This window comes from Tiliqua scincoides, chromosome 1 (genome assembly GCF_035046505.1).
Source record: "Tiliqua scincoides isolate rTilSci1 chromosome 1, rTilSci1.hap2, whole genome shotgun sequence".
Classification (NCBI taxonomy): Eukaryota; Metazoa; Chordata; class Lepidosauria; order Squamata; family Scincidae; genus Tiliqua; species Tiliqua scincoides.
Genome location: NC_089821.1, coordinates 87,214,405 through 87,233,818, shown reverse-complemented (window position 1 = coordinate 87,233,818; position 19,414 = coordinate 87,214,405). Strand labels below are relative to the sequence as shown.

At 42.1% G+C, this 19,414-nt stretch overlaps 1 protein-coding gene across 1 annotated transcript in view; it reads right to left on the bottom strand.

Annotated features, from left to right (window-relative positions):
• THSD7B (thrombospondin type 1 domain containing 7B) overlaps positions 1 to 16,350 on the bottom strand; it is a 432,240-nt gene extending 415,890 nt beyond the window's left edge. The window contains exon 1 of the mRNA XM_066635516.1: positions 16,212 to 16,350. Coding sequence (XP_066491613.1) covers positions 16,212 to 16,350 — 139 coding nt within the window. The remainder of the gene's footprint in view (positions 1 to 16,211) is intronic.
• Positions 16,351 to 19,414: the final 3,064 nt, after the last annotated feature.

Below are 19,414 nucleotides of genomic sequence, written 5' to 3'. Positions count from 1 at the left end.
ACCTACCTCTCCACTGCCCATTGGTTTGGGTGACTACAGAGTGACGGAGCAGCGGCAGTCCACCAGAACTAGCTCACTGCCAGCCAGTGCTTACGGCATGTTTGCAACACTCAGTGCCACTGGAGGACTGGCATTAACAGCTCAGGATTAGGCTCTCAGTCAGTTGTTTCATCGGATCACTAGTAAGCACAAGTGAGATTGATTCTTAATAGGAATACCTTGAGTTCTGTGCTTTCCTAGGAGATTTTCTCAGACAGCCACCCCCCCACTTTAGTCTCTAAAGTCTGAGATGGTGGCAATGGATAGAACTATCTGTTTTCTTCCCATTGTGCTGCTTGAACCAGTAAAAGAAGAGAGCAGAAAGGTTGCACAAGTGCTAAGCACTAGGTACTACTCTGCTTGGTCAGTTTGCTTTCTCCAGATATCTTCCCTGACAGTCATCTTGGATACACTACATAGGATGGGAAAAGGTGGGATCTAACTGTGGATAAATAAATAATATTAGAGAGGGAAAGCCTGTTTTTTGCCAAAATTGAACCACCACCTGAAAAATTGTTTGATAAAGCCTGGAACATGCATTAATTCAAAACAGTTTGGTAGGTACTGTGGCCAGATGCAGAGTCTGGTTCCTTTAGCTTGTATGGAAGAGGATAGTTCAGCAGATTGTCACATCACTGGGGTACAGTAAGACAAGCTGCTCCTACCAAAATTCCCCCTCCCCAATACAACTATATAAAGTAAAAGAAGTTCTATGGTCACTCATTTTAATAGTGGAAGTAGATTAAGAAATGTTGCAGGTTTAGGACAGCTTAGCAAGCTTGAAAACCCACTCACATTGCTGCTGCGTTTGGCCTTATTCCTCTCGATACAACAGAGCAAAATGATCAATGATTGTTCCTTTTCTTTGCCATAAGAAGGAAAACGAAGAGCATGTCTAAACTTCCCTTCCTCCTTTCCTTAATGAAACTTTTATTGATTTTTTATCCCTGCAAATCATTGCCTTGGAGCAATTTCTTTTAGCTGCAGGTTCTCACATTTAATTTGTAATGCATGCCTTAAAGGAGACTGTATCAACTGAGTCTCTAGGGAAGGATTGGAAAGGTGTGGTTTATTATTATTATTATTATGAAATTACACATGAAACTTCAATCACTTGAGCAAAAAACAGATCAAAACAAGTTAATGTTTACATGCAACATTCTGAATACACACATGGAACTATGATGAGAAAGTCAGGTCAAAAGTGTGACACTGTATATTGCACTGCATTAAAATGTGAGCACAAGCAAAGCATCAAAGGATTATTTTCCATTTCTACCTGCGTGATCTCACAGTTTTTGCAAGAACCATCAGTGTAAAAAATTACAGAAAGGTCTCATCAGAGCACACTTCTATTCAGATCATTCCAGAATGTGAAGGAGAACACACTGGAAAGACGTTCCTATCCAAGACTACAGAAGACCCTTAATTCCAGAACAGCACTGGATCAAACACAAAACATTGTAGGAAACCACACTTCTCAGAATCCAAAGACCGATAAAAGAACTCCATTGGTTTGTGTATTTTATTGTTCATTCTCTCCTGTCAACCACACAATGTTAAATTAGGTAGCCTGTCTGGACTTAACTATTACTGCACTGTGAGTAATTTGGCACAAATCAGGAGCATTATGAAAAGCTAATATGGGAAATGTTTTCTTATTGTATCATGCGGCAGGAAATGAGGTTGATTTATTATATTTTAATTATAAAGTGCATAGCTGTGAGTCTCTAGCATAGTTAACCACCGGTCACTGGTGTTAATAGTGAAACCGCAATTGAAGTTAATGGTGCTTTTCTTTAATTATGCTCCTGCTTGTGTAAAACAGATCCTGTGCTTAGTTAATTTTGGTGGTTTTAGTTAATAAATCTAAGAAAATAACAGCACAATCCCATGCATGCCTTCTCAGAAAAAAAAGTCCAATTTCTTTGATGCCTTACTATCAGTAAAGGGTGTATAGGGTCTAAGGCCCCAATTCTGTTCCCTACCATTACCGACAATGCAGCAGAGTTGATGGAGAGCTGGCTGAATCCAGTGGTCGGGAGTGGGGGTGGGGTGGTGATCGGCAGGCCTGCCAGAGCTAAATAAAAATATTTTTGACTTACCTCTGCATATGCCTCTGCATATGGTAGCCTAAGGGTCTCCTCTGACCCAAGCCAGCTATATAGGTGGTATAGGTCCAAGGAGAAAAAAAGGGTGGGGAAGGTTGGAAAAGAAGGGATAGAACCCTGAAGCATGCTTGTGTCCGTGGGATCCACCCTCTGACCCAAATATGGTACACTTCCACTGCCAACTTATTAGAGCGGTGGAGCCTTCAGGAGCATCTGGCAGGTATGTCAAGCCTCTCCTCGTTTGCAGCAGAGTTATAGCAGCCTGGTTTTCCAGCCGCTTCCGGCGTTGAAATTACGCATTGATTGAGATATAACATGATGGTATTATTCCTACAAACTCTGATTTTAGTAATTTTGAAAACTTGTAGAATCACACACACACACCCCGTGTCAACTTACTAACTCCTTATTGCAGCAGTTCTCAATCTTTTAGCACCGGGACCCACTTTTTAGAATGACAATCTGTCCAGGACCCATTAGAAGTGATGTCATGGCCAGAAGTGACATCATCAAGCAAATTAAAAAAAATAATTATTAATAATTGAAATAAAAGAAATAATTAAATAAGGGCGAGCCAGTCCTCTTCCACCAAGTGAATTTCTCTGTAGTCTGCCTGCAATAACATCCCCCCCCCAAAAGAATCAGTGAGATTTCCAGCCCTCCCCAGTGCCCAGTTTAAAGTTCTTCTATTTCAGGCATATCAAGATAAAGACCCACCTGGCTTTGCAAGTGCAAAATAGAAAACATTCCCCTTACCAGTTCAAGCCTCTTTTTTTGTCCTTTTTAGTGGGGTGGGGGGTGGGGAAAGCTGCCTTCTGGAGCATCAGTTCAGCTCCAGTTCTATCAGATTGGGACCATTCTGGTGTCCTCACATTCCCCTTTGCCTGGCCTGACCACCAGCCAAGGCACGTCTGCCTACTTGCAAGTAAATGTGACCGTGAGGCTGCTTCACTTTCCATAGGGCTCAATAGGCTCGCAGCTGGGAGGGAGGGACCTCCTTCTTGAGTGTTTTTAGGGGGCTGCATTCACTGGATCGGGACCATTCTGGTGTCGATGGATTCCTTTCAGCCTGCCCTTTCTGACGGACTATGGCAAGTGTGCCTATTCGCGAGTAAACGCACGATACGGCTCACTTTCACTTTCACTAGGGCTCCATGCATTTTTTTCCTTCCATTTTTTTTGGCCATAACTTTTGAAGGAAAGGAGCTATTTCGCTCTGGTTTGTTGCATTGCATTCCGCTGGACACCGCATCCAACGGTGTATGGCATGATGGGGTAGCTCCTAAAGCCGCAGTTTTAGCGCGTCATCCCCCCCAGGGCATGTCATCCCCCCGGTTCATCACCCAGTGCGGCCCTACACCCCTAGCGACACCATTGCCCAAATGGAATTGGGCCATAAGAGACTACCTATGTTCCTTCTCTCTTTGTATATTGTGTATATGACCACACACAAATTAATTAGGTGTAAAACACATACAAATAATATTCTCCAAGACCAGGGATTTTCCAAATAATATTATCTCCAAAACCAACTTTTAATACTAAGGAGGCCACAAGACCCTGTCACCACTATCACAACCAAGTACCCAGACATGGAAATAATTGGCAGAGATGTGATGACATCACTGCCAATTACTTCTTGGTACTGAACCGCCAAAGTCACTTGAAGGAGAAGGTGGCAGAAGTAGGCAGAGGAGAAAGAGGAGGAAGCGGCGGGTGCGGCAGGACTTCTTCATCTCCCTGCCTCTTTCTCCAAAAAAGCCAGAATGGCACTGCAGGGAGAGCAAAACACTGCTGAAGCAGGAAGAGGCAGTGGGTGCAGCAGGGTTTTCAAGAGCCACAAAAAGAGATTTCATAGGCCACATGTAGCCTGCAGGCCATGTGTTGGACTACCCTGTCCTAGAGTATTGATAGGTGCTTAATACTGCCCAGTCAGTAACATTGTGCTATATATCGTATATCTTCTTCAAATAATATTGCATTTGTAGTACCATGCTGTGTTCCCATAGATAAAAGAAGAGCCTTTTTTTGTTCAGCCTAAATTCTGTTCTCACCTCCATAGTCAAGCATTTAGTGAAGGCCTGGAGAAGCACCGGGATCTTGCTCTCAACCGCCATATGTTCAGTGAAAGGTGAAAATGGGCTGTTTCCACAATCAATAATCTCTGTCACACCAGAGTTTCCATTTATACAAACAGAGGGATGCACGCTGAACCTATTCTCATCGTCTGCTAAACACTCGCAGAGTTGGGGGCAAGCCTAGCATATGCAATCCCTGTTCAGTGCACGGATATGAAGGTGAGAACAGGGCTCCTCTGTGACTGAAAAACCTGTACGGAATGATGGATCCACCCCATGTGGACAAAATCAAGGAAACCTGATTAGCAGTTCTGTAACATCTGGCTACCTACATCTTAATCCAGGGTGAATATACACTGATATATTAGTATTACAAGAACTCAGCACTCTTGCGCCCACTGGTTTCTCTGAACCAATCACCATATATTTAGCAGATTAAATGACAGTATTACACTCAGCCCTCTGACCTTTCAGAAAAGGCCTGAAGGGAGTCCATTACTGATAGGCCAATAGGGTGATATCAGTTATCAGCCACCTTGCATCATCTGCAGCTGTTCACTAGCTTTTTCTTCCCCCCTCTTCTGCACACTTATCAATGTACTTCCAATCTGATTTGGGCCTTTGTATGCTGTAATAATTAAATCATTGTGAGGGCTCTAAAAGCTGGCTCATCCCTCCCAGAATCAATCAAGGGCAAACGAATGGGAATATCAACCAAGGTGAAGAAACTATTGCAAGTTTTAATTTTTGCTTTTTTTCCTTGCTTTTACCATTTCCACATCCAGGATAAAATAAAAGATTAACACAGACAGAGCTGGAGCTAAAAGAATTTTTTTTAATCCAAGCTTACTTTTATGACTTTGGCAAATATTTCAGACTACAAGCACAGGTGGCAAAATGCCTAGAGACATCAGAAGTTTAGAAATAAGAAAGTAGAAGCAGGTATCTAGCAAAGATGTTGGATTTAACAGACTTGTTTGCAGAGAACATCTTTAATCTCTGATCTTCCTCCAAAGCCCAATTTATTCCAGTGTCATAGGCTTGTTATCCTCAAATGTTATTCACCTGCACTCTGTGCCTTTTCAGAGGGTATTCTCAAAAAGGTCAGCAGTCAAATATCTATCAATACAGACTAAAGATGTGAAAATGTCATGGACTGGATTGACCAGGCCAATTCCTATTTCGAAACTTGCATTATGGTCTTAAATCAGTGCTTCTCAAACTGTGAGTTTGAGTGTGGGACTCACTAAGTGGGTCGCAAGTCAATTTCAGGTGGATCCCCATTCATTTCAATATTTTATTATATATTAGACTTGATGTGACTGCATTTGAGGCAGGGTGACCAGATACAATGGAGGACACAGTGCCTATACCTTTAACCACTGAATAGAAGAGGGAATTTTGGCAGGTGCAGCTCAGCATGGAAGAGTTTAAAAAGCTGCACCTGCCAAAATTTCTCCTTTTGGACAGTGGTTAAAGGTGCAGGCACTGTGTCCTCCATTGTATCTGGTCATCCTGATTTGGGGAAATGTTACAGATCTGTACTTTTAACAGGTTATTATGTATATGCTTTTAATGATGATAGGAAATGGGGAAGTGTGGGTAGGATTGCAGCCAGGGCCTATGAGAGGAATTTTAGCAGGGGGTACAAAGTTTCTTCTGGGCAACGGCGTCAGGAGGGCAATAGGGGCAGGCAGAACGGGGGGGAATAGGGCAGAGGAGGGTGCTGACAGTCACAATAGACTTTGGAGTGCAGATCTACTAGGCATCTTGATGCAGAGTCCAGGTCTACCTGACCATGCGGCATTAGTAGCCAGATAAAGTAATACCAAACACTCTCCTAAGTCTCTCTAAAATTTTTGAAATGCCAAATTGCTCTTGTAGCAGGCCAGTTTCCTCCCAGATTTGACACTGTGTTAAGGAGGGTCATGGATGCTTTCCTGGGCCTGGTGTGCAATGCTTGCAGCAGTAGTTAATACTGCATGCACGTGGTTGCGCCCCAGCATTATTCGCTAGCAGTTAATTCAGGTAAAATAGGAAAATGTCAGATCCCAGGAACTTTCTGGGCCCCCTCCTTTGGCTCCTGGGCCCCCTTTCTGACCCTGGGCCCAGGTACAAATTACCCCCTTTACCCCCCTTTCCTAGGCCCTGATTTCAGCCTAGGATTGTTAAAAATTTTCCTGCTTGATGATGTCACTTCCAGTCATGACATCAACCTTCGGTGGGTCCTGAGAGGTTCACATTCTACAAAGTGGGTCCCAGTGCTAAAAGTTTGAGAACCATTGTTTTAGATGAGCCTTACTAATACTAAAAAAAGACAGTAGAGCAGATTGGCACACTTGCCACTTTTAAGGAAATCACAGCATGTTGGTTGCGTAAAGTCGCCTACCTATATATATTGGCAACCTTCAGTCTCGAAAGACTATGGTATCGCGCTCTGAAAGGTGGTTCTGGCACAGCGTCTAGTGTGGCTGAAAAGGCCAATCCGGGAGTGACAATCCCTTCCACACTGGGAGCAAGTGCAGTCTGTCCCTGGTCTGTCTCCCTGGCTATGGGCCTTCCTTCTTTGCCTCTTTGCCTCAGACTGTTGGCAAAGTGTCTCTTCAAACTGGGAAAGGCCATGCTGCACAGCCTGCCTCCAAGCAGGCCGCTCAGAGGCCAGGGTTTCCCACTTGTTGAAGTCCATTCCTAAGGCCTTCAGATCCCTCTTGCAGATGCCCTTGTATCGCAGCTGTGGTCTACCTGTAGGGCGCTTTCCTTGCACAAGTTCTCCATAGAGGAGATCCTTTGGGATCCGGCCATCATCCATTCTCACGACATGACCGAGCCAACGCAGGCGTCTCTGTTTCAGCAGCGCATACATGCTAGGGATTCCAGCACGTTCCAGGACTGTGTTGTTAGGAACTTTGTCCTGCTAGGTGATGCCGAGAATGCGTCGGAGGCAGCGCATGTGGAAAGCGTTCAGTTTATAACACAATAATAACTGAACCCTCAATGGGCTGGCTTTGGTCAAGATGCAAGAAAGAAAAAAAAGGCGAACTTGAATTCTCTTACAAATTTGGGAACCATATTTAGTTTTGGGAGGAAAAAAATGCTTTATGGACTCAATATTGTTTAAACTGGTCTGGTGAGTCACCTCAGGGGCCCCTTGAGGGGCTGAAATGCAATATATAAATGTTTTAAATAAATCAATAAAAATTCATTTTGCTCCTTAGCAATAAGGGAACTCAAGATCATCCCATTCCCTTTTTTGGCCATAGAATAAGACTGCAGTCTTGTTGGCTACATCAGTGGTGGTGCAAATTGAAACGCCGTCCAATGCTGCCTTGGGTCTGCCACCTCTGCACAATTACAAAAAAACCCAAACAAAAGCAGCCGCTTACTGTGCTCTTTGCGTGGTTTCCTCAGGTGAAAAAGTGTAGGAATTCCAGATTGATTTAAAGGTGAGGTTCTCAAACTGGGGTGCCGTGATGCTCCAGCCTGAGGACCTCAGCCTCTGGCCCCTTAAGAGGCGGGTGAAAGCAGCAATGCAATGCATAGGATCCCACCACTGCCAGGACCACGGGCTATTTTCAACCTTACTGGTGTTACTTCCGGAATCCCTGGGGTGCCGGAAGCTCTGCAGAGCTTCCAGCAGCTTGTAAACAATTAAAAAAAATGTGATTGCAACTCACTTCCGGCTTGCAATTATGAAACCGAAAGTGGGTTGCAATATCTTTTTTACTTTTTACAAGCTGCAGGGAGCCCTGAAGAGGGCTCCACAGGGCTTCCTACACCCCAGCGAGGCCAGCAGCGACACAGATAAGGTTGAAAATAGTTCATGTCCTTAGCAGTGGAACGGTCCTGGGGATTGTGTTGCCACCTTTCCCTGTCCCTGTAAATACTTATAGAGGTTCTCAAACTCCAGGAGAGTTTGATAACCGCTGATTTAAAGGGACTGTGCAAAAGAAGGAACTTGCTTATTCACATGGTGCCTGAAAATCAAACCAAGATTCGTAACAAGATTTCAAAAGACATGTCCTTTATAAAAAGGGGATGCAAGTAGCATATGTACAAATCTTGACAGCAGAAATATATGTAAGATTATCCGTTTGCTACTGATACAGTGCCTACAAGTTATCTCTATTTAACCTCACTGACCTCAGTGGCACAAAGTACAGATTAAGTCTGTGCAGGACTGCGGGCTATATAATTTGTTTTTGTTGTGTAATCAAGAGAATCTGATATTTAACATTCCAAAATGTTCCCTTTAATAAGATAATGTATTATTAACCTCAACTGATCAATTGGTTAGAAGCATGACAGTTAATTGATTTTTTTAAAAAAATTTAATCAGTTCCAGAGCAAATCAATTTGTGCTCTATCAGGTGTCGCTAAGACACCGTGGAGAATAAACCAGATCTAGAAAGACTGCTTATCTATTAAGTACACTGGTCTACCCTTAAGATACTCCATGGAGTTTAAACAAAGCTATGAGGATTGGCTGGAAAATTGACCAGCGGATTCTGACACCATTGGCTTCCCAGCTATTGGTGAGCAATGGGAAAAGGGACAAATTAAGATGTTATTAATCATTTAATTGTATGTCTTCACAAGTTCAGGAATACTTCATTACACATAAAGTACTAGCAGGAGTTTCTCTCAGTTTGTATATCATGATTGTGTTATATATATCACCTGAGATAATGCTTCTGTTCATAAAGCCAATAACACATTTTTTTTTAATAAAAAGAAAGCCACTTTTGATGGTTTAGGAAGATTTTAATTACCACTGAATATATACATTTTTAAATACTGGTAGCAGAATTATCCTGCCTTATTCCAATAGAGCCAATAGTACAGGTAATTAGTATGGAAAGATATATATAATTAATACACATTACTAATTTAATTATGGAACGTACTGTGTGCATAAAATGTCATAACTAAAGACAGACATATCTCAGTGCCCCCAAAGAGCTGGAAGCAAGTGATTTGTCCTATTAAAAAAACATTTAAAATGACACACAGTATCATTTCTGAGGGATCAAAAGAGACTGGACTTTAACCTTGATACAGGCATGGAATTTAATGTTGCCTTTCATTAGCTTTCCTGAAGAAAAGTTTTAAACACCAAGCAAAGTTAAAAATATTTCTTGAAAAGCTTAGACTGGGGGGGGGGATGAATTTTTGAAACTTATATGAGGATTACGGTTCCATAATAAATTCAAGAAGAACTATACGATCAGGCAAAATATAGATTAGATTACCGGTAGTACCTGATTAATCTTGGCTATCATCTGGAGCTACAGTTTAGCCTCAAGGTTATCACCAGGTATTGCATCTAAATGATTTAGCTTGACGAAGTTAATCAATTTTTTCTCATTATGTAAAAACAGGGCTAATAAAATCTATAAAGAAAATAAGAACACACTTGTTACCTCAAAATCAGCCCTCTAAGCAAGCCAAAAAGGTTAAAACTACCTCAGTTAAAGCTGCCCTGCCTCAGATAAAAAGCACCAAGGCCCCTCAAAAAGTGTAGCCTGAAGAAGGCACACACATTCTGAGATTGTTTTTGTCCTCAAGATCCTCTCAGCAGGAAATAAGGGTGCCTACTTTTGCCAGATGGTGGCACTTTTATTTTGTGAAGAACAAAATGGGCTCTAAAACTTTACCAAGGTACAACTCCCTATCACAGAAAGGATCCAATTATTCTTATACAGGTAGAACAGTTTGATTTAGGGATAACCCAGAGGTTCCCAAAGTTTCCGGAGCTACAATACCCTCAGAATTGAGGAGTGGCAGTGACACAAAACACATCATGCAATGATGTCACCGGCCACTCTCTTCCAGATTCAGTGGTTGTCACAAGCCTCCCAAGAATGATAAGAGGGACATAGAGGGCTTTGCACAGTATGCGGTTTTCATGTGCTGCAGCTCTGATAGCTGCACTGAGCCTCTTTCCACTCTTTGGAGGTTAGTGCCACAGTCTCCTTGCCGGGCAGCAGAGAACCCACAACACTGTGCTAAAGCCTCACAACTCCCCAGGGCACTGCAACACACAGTTTGGGAACTGCTGGGTTAGCCCATCCAAGAACAACCCTTTCCCTTGGAATTTTCCCCAGCAGCACCCTTGGTACCCCTTTCCCAAAGAGCACAGGAGAGTGAGTGGAGATGTAAGCAGGAATGTGCAAGTGTGCATGCGTACAAGTGTATGGGAAGAACAGTGCAACCAACGTTCATCTTTCCCTTCGAGCGGAGTCACTGCAACTTCAAGAACAGCCAATATCCCCATCTTGATTGCAACACCTCAGCCTTCCCTTTCCTGTCCCTGCCTCCCTACCTCAGTAGTATCAGCTAAACAGAAGTATAGAATGATCAGGCTACCCACTCAATGAGGAAAATACTTAGGAAAACATGCCAATCCCATTTGCATTTGAATTTCTAAAGTAGCAAGTAATAAGAGTATTAACTTTGGGTTATCTGCATCGTCATTATGCAAACAGACACGAATGCTCAAGCCAACTCAGAATATGCTCACTAGGGTTTCATTAGCAGTTACCAGTACAGCAAAGCCTTTGTCATATTGCCTTCTAAAACGTTCAGCGCAATCCTAACTTGAGCTGGGACAGGCAGGCTGGGGAGCCTGTGCTGTATCCAGCACACGTTTGGCACTGTCTGAGCCTTGGCCCGAAGTGGGGGGGGGAATTCCCCAGGGAAAGCCAAAGTGGTCCCAATAGGTCTACTCGGATCTGCGCCACCTGAAGAGGAGGCACAGACCCAAGCAAAATGAAGCACACTGGAGCTGCTCCACACTGGCCAGGAAAGGGGCTAGGATCTGGCATAACTGCCAGATCCTGGTCCCACATCCTGCTCCCCATCTGCGTGCTCACAGGCCCACCTGCTGCCCGTCTTCCCCCCCACCCTGGAACACCTCCTCCCTGCCTCCTCCCAGCCCTCCCCACGTCCCTTCCAGACTCCCGCGCTGGTCAAGTTCAGCTGGCTCAAACCTACCTTTGTTCACTACTGCAGAGACTGAATCTGGCTTCTGAGGGCCAGCGCACCACTGTGTGCTTGCGTGGCTTTCTCCAAAGGAGGCACAAATGTGATTTATGGCACATTTACGACCCTCCCAGGCCAGCGCAAAGGACTTGGGCTGGCCAAGCGCATCTGTAGGATTGCTCTCTGAGTCATCATAAATCAAAACAAAAAAAAAAACACCCTAGAATAAAATATCTCCCACAAACAGGCATGCCAAATATCTTATATACCAACTCGATTAGTAATATTTGCGTTCCGATCATTTTCTCAAGCACAGCTGGGGACTGCATTGCGTTAAGCTTTCGTGCAGCAAGGATGTCAGCACCCTGTTCGTGGTGTTCCGATTGGATTCTCTTTGAACATATGCCCTTTCAAGTCAAATTAATCAATCTCTTTATCGCTCCCGCAGCATCTGGAGCCATAATCATTACCCAACTGCTGAGAAAGAAATGAAACCACTAATCGCATAGGGAGTAGGGCTTACCGTTCAGAGCAGGAAAGTTTTTATTAAGTTCTAATTTGAAAAGTGATTTTTCATGACCAGCCTTCCAAGTCGCCCAGCACAAAAGGAGAGTCTGCTGCAGCAAGAACTCTTGGAGTTGCCTCCAAGTATACATATTCAGAACCTCCCTAATTAGAGCGCTTTTAATCATATTTCTAAGAAGTACATTTCAAAAACTCAATAATCCTAAATGACAATCCAACCCAAATCAAGCACTCTAACATCTCCTTGAAATTTATGGGAGAGGTTTGAGTCTATGCTTAAAAATCTCTTATACTGAAATAAATGGGATTTAAAAGTTCTCCACTATGGCACGATGGTAGTATGGCTAAAATGATATGCAGGGCACTGTTGCAACTAAAAGAATTTTAGACCTTTACATGCACAGAGTACTACTCAATTGCAATTCTTTCATTATATGCTACTGACTTTTTTTAGCCAGATTAGGTGCTGTTCAAATATATGAATGAAATAATGAAATGGGTAGACTATTTACATAAAGGTTCCAAGCAAGATGGCATGCTAATTTCAGCACAGTGCTGAAGTCAAAGACCAGGATCACTCTGACAGGGCACAGGTCAGCTGTAGGCATTATGTTGAACCTAACTTCTACAAACAGAACGAGGCTTGCACAAGGAATTTTGTCCAGGCACTTCTCACAACTGTGGCCCAAAGCACACTACACCATCAGGGTTTTCTTGGTTGGGAGAGCTCTTAACACTATAATCCCATTATTCCCGTAAACCATGATGGATATGTGCAACCTCCGGGTTTTAGACATAGGCTACCTCAGAATGCCAGATGCAAGGAAGTGGAAAAAAAATGCAGGCATCTTGTCTTGTGTGCTCCCTGAAGCATCTGGTGGGCCACTGTGAGATACAAGAAGCTGGACTGGATGGGCCTGATCCAGCAGAGTTCATTTTATGTTCCTGTTTACTATCTCATCCGCTTTTCATCACTGCATCTCAAATGAGGGGATCAGCAGAAAGAAAGCTGAAAGGAAAACTCAAAAGAATCAAAGGAGGGGATAATACATGGGGGGTTATTTAAAGCATGGGCTCCAAACTGGAGACTGCTGCGCACTGGAAATGCCTTCCCCGGCACAACTAGCGCTTACTGTTCTGGCATGTCGTGGGACTTCATGTCCCCAGTTCAGGATGACGTGATGCTCTGACCAGTCCTGTCCATGGCGCAATGCCCCAGAAGGCACTGCATCTAGATTTCTAGGCAGACACAACTGCCTGGAGCATTGCGTTGTCCCAATCTGCGGACATGAAGTCCTGTGGCATGCCGGAATGGTAAGCATCGGTCATGGGGGGAAGGATTCACCCAAACCCCGGATCCAGCCCACAGGCCGGGGGTTTGGAGGGGGCTGATTTAAAGTCACAATAACAGAATTTTAACTAAAATGTATACCACTGAATAAAAGGTAAGCTCAAAAGAGTAAGTAGACTGCAGAGATGCTGAATGAATATTTTGCATATGTCATCAATACAGAAAACATAGGGAAGATACCCATGCCTGAACCGACCTTGTGAGTTAAGAAGTCAAATAACTGAGCCAAACAGAAATGAGATTCTAGAACATATTGACAAATTAAAAACTGAAAAAAGTAAGACGAGTCATGGCAAAGATGTCCCAGCAAAACAGTATAAAAACAGCAGAAAGTCTTCTGAAGGACAGTGACATTTTATATGCAACTGTTCTTCTTTAATCATGTATTAATTGATTCTTTTTCCTGTAATATTAGTAAGAAAAAGCAACCCAGTAGAATATCCTGTTAAAACAAAATAATTTTTTTTTTCATTCTGGCCCCAAGAAACAACTTAGAGAAAATATTTTTTTAAATCACTTTAGATATTGAACTGATACACTCTTCACAAGTATCTTGAGCACAGATATCCGTGAAAGAACATATCATTTGTTTTCAATGACATTTTAAGAATCCTCAAAACTTCTGAGTTATTCCTAAGAATCAATGAAAGCATAACTGCAAAGGTCAAAATATTTTCAAAAAGAAAAAAGGCCAAGAAAGGGTTAATATCTCTACACCTCCAATTCCTCAAACAAAACAGTGAACTTGAAAGACTTTCCTTGTTCTTAAGAAAGTTTCATTCTTAAACATCTTTTCTAAACAAGCAATAAAACAGTGCATGAAAACTAAGTGAGCTAGCCATTTGTGTTTTTTGTACACTCAGATCTGAGAAAGAAAAGTAAGAGAAATTAATCTGGGGGGAAAAAATCATTAAATTGAAGCTTGCAAAAATATTTCCCCCTACTCACTCAGTGCTATTTTAATGCTACAAACCAGATTAGGCTATGTTTTATGTAATCTAATTCCCCAATCTTCATGTCTTAGATCTTCCAAACTGCTTGCAGTGCTTCTGTTCTGCTCAGATATAAAGCTGAGACTGCAATCCTAAATATATTTACTTATGGCTTGCACACAGATTAATGTGCTTAGTATCTTAAGCAAGCAAAAGTGATACAAAGTAAAGCCTGATTTGTGGCAATTTCCAGAGGGAATGTAATCTGCCAGTGACTTTAATGTGTGAAAACTGAGCATGAAAATCAGGAATCTCTCTCTCTCTCTCTCTCTCTCTCTCTCGCACACAGGCACATATAGACACATCAGTTTCTCATCCATGTAGTTGAAGGGGATCTTATGGAGAAAAGCAACTAGCCCATCTTTTTTTGATCATTCAAAAATTGAAACAATTGACCCAAAGACAGGTAAACTTTGATTCCATACATCCTCCTTCTTGCAGAGCAAACTATGTGGAGAGAAACTTGGGAAAGTAGTTAACTGAGAAAGGTTGAAGTGACCCTTCCTGTCATGAAAGAAAAGATGACAATGTGGCATTTCAGCAATAGCCAGAAATTGTCAAACTATTTGAGAAGGTAGCTAAAAACACAGCAACTCCCAGTAAGCAGTGAGCAACTGAATATTCTGATAAATGTTTTAAGAGGGAATAGACTAGACTATGCCGATGTTAAGTGCAAGGCCTATCAAAAAAAAATAGCATTAAAACTACATTTTACAACCAGCTGTCTGAAGTGGAGGAGCAGGCAATAGGCAGGCAGGTTCTAGGACTGGTAGCCTTCCTGGAGCTTAAGCAGAAGCAGCTAGACAAGCTGTGGTCCAGCAACGATTTTTCAGTTAAATATTAAATATTTTTGTACTGAGCCTGAAAGTGTCTTATGCTTCCTCAGCACTGCAGGACCTCCTTGCTGTCATGCTAGAATTTATCCTAAGTGGGGTATTTTCCTGGTTTTTAATCCTGTTTTATGCACTTCATTTGCAAAAGCTGTAAAACATGCAAAAATACGTTGATATGATTCTGCAAAAAATTTATCTAAACACCAAGTCACTTTTTGTAAGTGAGTGTCTGGACTCTGAACTAGAGTTTAAAAATCTGAACTAGAAACCAAACCCAATTTTTTCCTTGTCCAACACTCTGCAATGAACACATCTAGCAATGAACCTTCAAGCACTGAACAACTTCATGATGTACATGCATGTGGGAACCAGTTCTTTGTTCTGGTCAAAGCAATCCTTATTTAGAAAAACTGTCAGTTGCATCCAGCTTTAGCATATGCTTAGTGAAGTGTGCCCAAAGTTTTCCAAGGTTCTCTCTTTTATCTTTTTTTGAAAAACAAAATCTGGTTCTCTTCCATCTTTTAGAAAGCACTTGAAGATATTTCAGTACAAAATAGTGACGAAAATTGGGATTAGCCAGTCTTCTTTTGTGGTCTTTTACTACTGGTTATTTCTTAGGAAAAACTCTCCAAGGGTTAGTACATGCACTATTCTACACATTCAGCATAGCACTGGAACCTGGAGGGACTCAAAGCAGGTGAAGAAACAGCCACGGCTCTGGGAGAGGCCTCCAACATCTGAGAAGCAATCAATTATGTGCTTACATGAGAGTAACCCCACAGAACACAATAGCACCTACTCCTGAGTAGTCATGTATAGAATTGTACTACTGATTAAGTACTGAAGCACAAACTGTGGATTGATGGGGTAAGCAAAGGCTCCTGAAGAAGTCTTCCCAAATCACTTCCTCTTATACGTATATCTCATGCATAGATTTTAAAACTAGCATATGTTCTAATCAAAATGTGCAACTCTGCCAAACAAAGTTATAATTTTCACTAGACCAAAGCTCTCTCCCTTGCTTGCTCTTCCTTCTAGAGATACACACATGCAAATAAGAAAAGAAATTAGCCACTGTAGATCCGTAGGTCAGGTTCAATTAGTAAGTAATCCTGGTATCTTCAGCATAATTAGGACTATTAACAAAAAGGGACTGACAGCTGTTCTACTTTTTTCAGAAAAATCATGTGGTAGCCTTCCTGGGACTATGCCATCTGACACTTCTGTATAGATTGGCCCCAAAGCATCTGAAACGTGTAAAGAACTACAGCCTGAGTGAATAATTACTTAGTGATTCCTACCTGTTTTCCAGACAAACTGATGAGATTTTCTGCCTTCCAAATCAGATGTGTGCAACAACAACAGCGCAAGCACAACCAAGCACCTTTGTGTGCTCTGCCATGCCCAGTGAGCGCAAAGCCAGCTATCCCTTAGAAACATACTTCATGAAGTTCAATCCAGTTCACTTCACTATTCCTAGAAGAGAGAAAAAAATAAATAGATGTTTAAAAGTCATGTTCACCAGCTCATCCTTTAACTATGCCATATACCAGTTTTATCAAGGAATGTAGTATTCTTGTAATCAAGTTTCTGCTGATTCATAAAGACACTATATCTTTTTCCTTACAATTCTTTGGTAGGAATTTTCTTTTGTGAGAAGCCTCTTTCAGCTGTTTCCAAATCAACAATTCTGAATCAAAATGCATACTTGGTGACACTGCAGAAAAATATCACTTTTGATACTCTGCAATTCCAACATTTATAAAAACAGAAAACATACCACAACTATCAAGAAACTTCACAAAGTTGAAGTAGAAACGTTTGTATCCACAAAAAGTCAATAGAAAAAGCTCATATCTTTGATGCTTTATATTGAATGCATTTCTTCTGCTAGGTAGAAATTGGTCTCATTTGAAACATTTTAATTTACTACTAGCTATTTCTTATGTGTACTATGTTTACTGGGCAGCTTTATATCTAGAAATAGGATAAATTAAATATAAGAAACCAGATTCTTTCCACGAAAGGTTAGCCACATCATTGTGGTACTTTTCTATAAAAAGTTATCAGTTATTAACAGTTTAGTTCCAAACTATTACATTTTGAACCTTACAAAAATGCACTATTATTACTATATATAATACATAGTGTGCAATTCTTGATAAGGAAAAGATAAACCTGAAAATACAGCCCAAAGTAGATATACAATGGGGAAAAAAAATTAAATTGTAGTTATTTAAATTATTCTGAAACAGTCTATCATGATAAACTCATGCAATTATATTTATCAGATACAGACTACCCAAAATAGAAAAAGTAATGACATTTTTTATCTAGCTTCATTCATTCATATAGTTTAGCTGCATAGCAAACATCAATCATTTAAAAGCTACATAGCTGGACCTGTAGGGAAAGGCACAGCATATAGATTACTTGATCCAGGCAGTGGTGTTACCCAGATTTTTTTGTGTGGATTGTATGTACTAAGAGCCTGATCCTAAACAGTGCATGCTGGCTCATTGCTGGCACAAACTGCTACAAACATGCCATAAAGCACATTCGCGAGCCATTACTGTGGGCCCAGCAGCAGATCTAGACCAGCGCAAGTCTGTGCTGGGCCTGCGTTCCACTGCCTGGTGGTTGTCCATACTGCAGGATGGTGGAGAGGTAGGTAGGGGAAGAGGTAGGTGGGAGAAGTAGGGTGGAAGCGTTCTGGGGTGGAGGAAGGTAGGCGGGCGGAGGGCAGGGAGGAGGTATGGCAGGGGGAGGGAGTGGGGCGAGAGAGGGTGGGACTGGTGGAGCTCGTCTCCACCAGGTCCTGAGCCCCTGTTGGGCCATGAGGCCTGACACAGGGCTGTTTGATTCTGCACTGACTCCAGAGTTGCAGCAGAATTTAGTAGCCCCATTGTGGGGCTACTTCCCTTACCCAGAAGGGGACAAAAGTTCCCTTCCCCCAAGGAGCTGTTCCGGGCTGCCCAGTTCCGTGTTGATGTCGCGGCAGCCATTTTGGCGCCATGGCAGCCCTGTGCAGCTCAGTGTCGGGCTGTCAGTCAGTTTAACTTTTGGATTCAATGTTTGTTCTGCAGAAGAGAAAAATAATGTGTTACCTATACTTGTACTCTGCTTTTACTTCTTAAATCTGAGAAATGCTTACACAGGTCTGATATATCAAGAACCTAAATCAATTTAGGGTAGCGGTTCACAAATATAATGGGGTCATGGAAGCCCATGGCCTCTTCTTCACAGCTCAGCCATGTGCCACCACTTTGGATTTCATGAAATCTCGTGAGATCCAAGATGGCAGAGGCAAATCTAGGAAGATTTTACAAGTTCCAAGATAGTGGCACCTGTAAGAATACATAGAAGGGGCCACCAGGGACACCCCATGACACCTTCTGGAACCTGCAGTTAGTGCAAATAAAAAAAAAATAGCTAATGTGGTCACGGGAGCTGGGCAGTTTGGCTCTGTCAGGCTACTGCTCTTTCAGCTGCACTGGCTGTTTCTGGGCATAAATCAAGCTGCTGGCCTTGACCAAGTCCTTCTCAGCATGGAGCCTGGAGTACCTTAAAGACCATCTCTTTCTGTATGAGACTACCCATTCTCTGGGATCATCTGCATGCACCACCACCATCTGAAGTTCAGTTTGTGGCAACTACTCAGTTGGTGGCAAGCCCTTCTTTGTAATGGCACCAGAATTCTGGAACTCCTTCCCTATTGAATTAGGAACTGAACCATCCCTGTTATCCTTTCAGTGTAGCCTAAAAATGTTTTTATTTCACTCAGCTTTTGTACCTTTTTGTTCTGGGATTTTATATTTTTGCTGTTAAATGATTTCATTTTCTATTTAAATGTTTTCATTTTAATCATATTGTATTATGCTGTATTGTTAGCTGCCTTGGGACTTTTACTGTAAAAGGGAAAGGTGAGCTAAAATGTTTCAAAATAAACAAACTGAGAAACAGCTGTACATTGTCTTCTGTGCTTAATTAAAAACAAAACCTGGCCTTGCTGGGCTTAATCAGAATGTATTGCACTGACATGCAAAAATGCTCTTTGCTTTTCCTTAAAACCTGGCAGCACTGATCACCTTGCTTACTAAGTAAGCCTCTTCTTAGAGAGCATTCATAGTGTCAATGGCTGGAAGGATGCGCAAAGCATCTGCTTGTGTGGGAGGATCTTGCCTCTGAGCCTCAGCATATTTTAATTTTTCAGGAAAAGCAGCAGTCAGCCTATTGGTTTTGTGCAATCTCCAACAATGCTGTAGAGATTATATCAAGGGGAAAAATCAGGCCAGCCTGAACCGAATTCTCAAATGCCACACTAACTGCTTTCAGCTTCACCAATTTGCACCAGAGTAAGAGAACAGAATCAGAATCAGACGCTATGTTTTCATAACACTATCTGAAACACCAACAGTTCTGCGAAGATATGATAAAAAATCGCACTGATACCATATGCCAATCCACAACACCATGAATAAATTGCATTATGAAGGCCTCCAAC